The sequence below is a fragment of the Maylandia zebra genome, linkage group LG9, assembly GCF_041146795.1.
Source record: "Maylandia zebra isolate NMK-2024a linkage group LG9, Mzebra_GT3a, whole genome shotgun sequence".
NCBI lineage: Eukaryota > Metazoa > Chordata > Actinopteri > Cichliformes > Cichlidae > Maylandia > Maylandia zebra.
The window spans coordinates 16,289,939-16,293,835 of record NC_135175.1 but is presented as its reverse complement, the minus strand read 5'-3'; the positions used below and the strand labels follow the sequence as shown (position 1 = coordinate 16,293,835).

General features: G+C 41.7%; 1 protein-coding gene across 1 annotated transcript; it reads right to left on the bottom strand.

Annotated features, from left to right (window-relative positions):
- Positions 1-580: 580 nt before the first annotated feature.
- LOC101482100 (pleckstrin homology-like domain family B member 1) lies at positions 581-3,358 on the bottom strand. Its single transcript, XM_076888576.1, has 4 exons — positions 3,297-3,358; positions 1,108-1,202; positions 875-960; positions 581-790 (listed from the first exon to the last, which is right to left on the bottom strand). The coding sequence occupies exons 1-4, from the start codon at positions 3,356-3,358 to the stop codon at positions 650-652; spliced, it is 384 nt and encodes a 127-aa protein (XP_076744691.1). The 3' UTR covers positions 581-649.
- Positions 3,359-3,897: the final 539 nt, after the last annotated feature.

Below are 3,897 nucleotides of genomic sequence, written 5' to 3'. Positions count from 1 at the left end.
CAGTCCCTTTCACAGCACGTGACCATTAAACATGCACCCGTCGCGCGTTAAGAACTGTACAGAAATGGTCACAAACATGGAGTCATTGCTAAAGAAACTTAGCTAATTACAGACTACTACAACACTGGTGACAATATTTTGCAGTATGCTACACTTTTTAGCACATTTACCTCGTGTGTAGCTAGCCACAGAATCTTTTGCAGTCTCTACCTCTCCAGTGCTCCCGCTCACAGCGCTCAGTGTGACACAAACTTGAGTGCATGCGTGCTCTGGCTTACGGCGGCTCTTAAAGGGACAGTATACCCCCAAAACGCGAGGTCTAGTCATCACCATGACAACCCTACAACAGACCTCCGGTAGACAGGCAACCAGTCAAAAACACAATTCCCTCTTTTTAAACCCTTTCCATGCGTAGTATTAGTTCACTTGGCTACATTAAAATAATGCAATAGTTACTTTTCAAGTAATTAATTACTTTTAGAATCTTGTAACTCAGTTACTAACTCTCTTACTTTTTGAAGAAGTAACTAGTAACTACAATTAATTACTTTTTCAAAGTAACTTGCCCAACACTGCTGATACTTTTGTCTTCAAAACCCACAAAGGACTGCAGCATTAAAAAAAACATGAGGCCCGTACATCTGCTTCACTACACCATGAACTGAGTGTATCCCTCAGCGCCTGTGACGATCACATCCATCCAGATCCTCATGGCCTCGGGAGAGGGAGCAACCATGTAGTAGACCCTATCGTGAGTCTTCACGCTGAAGGTCAGGGAGGGGTTTGGGCTCTGAAGGAGGGAGAGAGAATGAATTGTGAATGAAGAAGAAAGAGTTATGATGCACTTTTTGTATCAGCGTTGGAGAATGCATACCTTGTGTGCATTCTTCAAGTGATCGTAGTATACTTCTTCAATAGCTTGGAAGTAAATGACTCCTTTCAACTTGACTTCGTGCTTGTCTGGAGAGAACATACGAGTACATGCCAAATTAGAAGAAATACACAACTTTAACATTTATGTGTGTGATTCTATCTACACAGAGAGTTTTTTAAATTGTTTTTAATCAGACTTTGCTGAGTGTGGTTGCAAGTGTGCGCTGTCCTTACCTGCGTAGTAGGATAGTGTGCGTCTGTTGCGATCAAAGACGAACCAGCGTTTCTTCCACGTTTTGATTTTGATTTTAAAGCAATTATAAGCAAATCTAAAAAGTTGGTCAATACCAAAAGTGAGGGTAAGTTAAGAAGTCTTGGGAGTTTTCCTCACTTTCATCGGACCAACCATCTTGAACAATGGCACAGACCTGTTAAAAATAGCGCCTCTTCGACATATAAATCTATATACCGTTTGTTTGTTTGTTTGTTTGTTTTGTTGCTTTTATGTGGATCAAACAAAATCATAAGACCAAAAGTTTGTCAGGTTTGTCAAAGTGTGTCAGGTGAACCTTGGTTATAAAATGATACAATGCACTGCTACTTTAAAACCAAGGTGCTGCTATAAAAGTTTGTTTACTTAGCCTGAACATTTTTAAAAACTCGTTTAAACATTTCCAGACTAAATTAAGTAAAAACTAGTTAATTTTTCGTCAATGCTGTTTTTGGCTGTTAATGCTAGACTGAAACACTTCTCATATACTATCATGAAAAATAAAAATGTATGAAACAGTTTACAGTTTACTTGAAGTAATTTTACACCCGCAATGACTCATGGGAAACCTGACTGTGCACTGTCTTGTCTTTGACACGGAAATCAACCTCAATACGTCATTACTAAATAAAACTGTGAGAAAGAATTGTGAACTGAATTTTTGTTTTTATCTTTATAGCAACATTTGTTTGACAAAACACCGGTGAAGTTATTACACTCTTTGTTTGACCATCTGGGTTCACACATTATATCGTTAGAAACGCGGTATAAAACGTTCAATGCACGAAATTGTTAATCGTGTGACCTGAGAAAAAAAAGCTGGTCAATATCTGGCGGTATTAACTGAACTGAAGAGCTTTGTGTGAAAGGATTTGTTTGTTAGAGTGTACCACCTTCGGACCAGCCATGCAAGTAATGGCTGTAAACAGTATAAATAGCTCACGCTGCACAAACCTGGTTACATGATGGTTTTTAAACGTAATTCTTCTTTGACTTTTAAACCTATCGTTAAGTGATTTGCGTAGCGTGGTATCGATGAGACCATTGGGTCAAACAGTTACACAAACTTTAGAGTTTCCGAGAGCCATTTCCCACTCGCAATGAACCACGGGTAATCTATGCAGAATAGACGCTCTTGATAGGCTGTGACGATCACATGCGTTACTTACACCGGCAGGTCAGAGCCAGTGTAAACTGTCCACCAAATATGTGTCGTCTCGGTTTTCTATAAGTTATATCCCCCCATGTTTAAAATTTGGATCCCGTGGACTATATAACTCACGGGTTTTTTTCATTTGATTTTACTAAGATAGAAAAGCAATCTTGATGAGTATATCGAGAGTCAAGAGATTCAAGATCCTTTATTTGTCACATGCATAGTTATACGAGTACAACACGCAATGAAATCAAACGCTCTTTGACTCTGCAAAAAGAGGGGACACTACATTAAGCGAATTATACAAAAGACCACATTATATGGAGTAATATGCAGTAAGTAGCATTATATGCAGAAAGTAAGTGAATTGTGTACATTAAGTGAATGTTAAATTTAAAATAAAAATCTGGAAAGTTTTAACTTGAAAATCTAAAAATGTACAATGTGCGAGTGGGTGTTAAAGTGTCCAGTGCTGTAGTGAAGCCGAGAAGAATCAGGCTGGATGTGTTAAGAATAAATCCTGTCTCAGCCATTTATGGATGCGGGAGGTGGCGGGGCATCTGGTTTAGGACCAGGGTGGCCTGTGATAGAAGCTCCTCTTGAGTCTGTCCGTTCTTGCCCGAATGATGCGGAACCTTCTGCCTGATTGTAGAAGTTGGACAGTTTGTTGCCGGACAACACCGGGAAGGGAGGGGTCCTTCAGTATCTGAGCTGCTCTAGACCAACATCTCCTGGTGTAGATGTCCTGTAGGGAGGGGAGAGCAGTCCTGCAGCAGCGTTCTGCCGTACGGATCAGTCTCTGAAGAGCTTTTTGATCCTTAACGCAGCTGTTCCCATACCAGGATGCTTTCCACAGCGCCTGCATAGAAAGTCCTGAGGATCGCTTCCTCAGTTGTCGGGGGTGGTACAGGCAACTCAAACTGCAGATACACGGACAGTTTAATAAATAATCAACCTAGATTAGCCGCCGTGTTTTAGATTTGACCATGCCAGTACTGCATCCCAGCAGACTCTGTGACAGTACCGATGGCTGCCACATGGCGGCACTCAAACTCCATGCCCCTAAACCTGGATCCATTTGGGAATTCAAATCAGCTTTCAGTCACATATAGTGGGTCAATGAAGATAAATAGACAGCTGACTACAATAAAATAAGACTACCAGCGTATAAAATGTTTGATTGTAGCTGTCATGTCATAAACGTAACTGTTCACTGGCCGGTATATTATCATTTTAGCCTGTCGCTAGTAAAAGGCTGATCAATACTGACAGTGGCGAGACAAACAGGGAGCACAGCCATCAGTCGCTCCGTGAAGCACAAGGTGGCCCGGATGTGAGTCGCAAACACGTTGACGTGGTTGAGCTTCACCTTCTGAACATCATGGAAATCCACAAGGAGAACCTCAAACGCGTAAACGAGACCGCGATTCACATTTCGCGCCACAAGGTGATCCACGGAGCGAACGATAGCTGATCTCTTTGAGTGTCTTCGGGCGGAGGTGCCACGTCCCACTGTCTTCGGACCAACCACGTGCTTCGCTAGCGTCAGACTTATAAATAGGGCGCTGTTGTCACATACAGTTACATACGGGTGTGT

Bases quoted from the DNA above. Each gene is read 5' to 3' on its own strand.
- LOC101482100 (XM_076888576.1), bottom strand. From the start codon at position 3,358: ATGGAGTTTGAGTGCCGCCATGTGGCAGCCATCGGTACTGTCACAGAG. The intron at 1,203-3,296 runs GTACTGGCATGG...CCAACTTTTTAG, and splicing joins ACAGAGTCTGCTGGGATGCA to ATTTGCTTATAATTGCTTTA. The intron at 961-1,107 runs GTAAGGACAGCG...TGTTCTCTCCAG, and splicing joins CACACTATCCTACTACGCAG to ACAAGCACGAAGTCAAGTTG.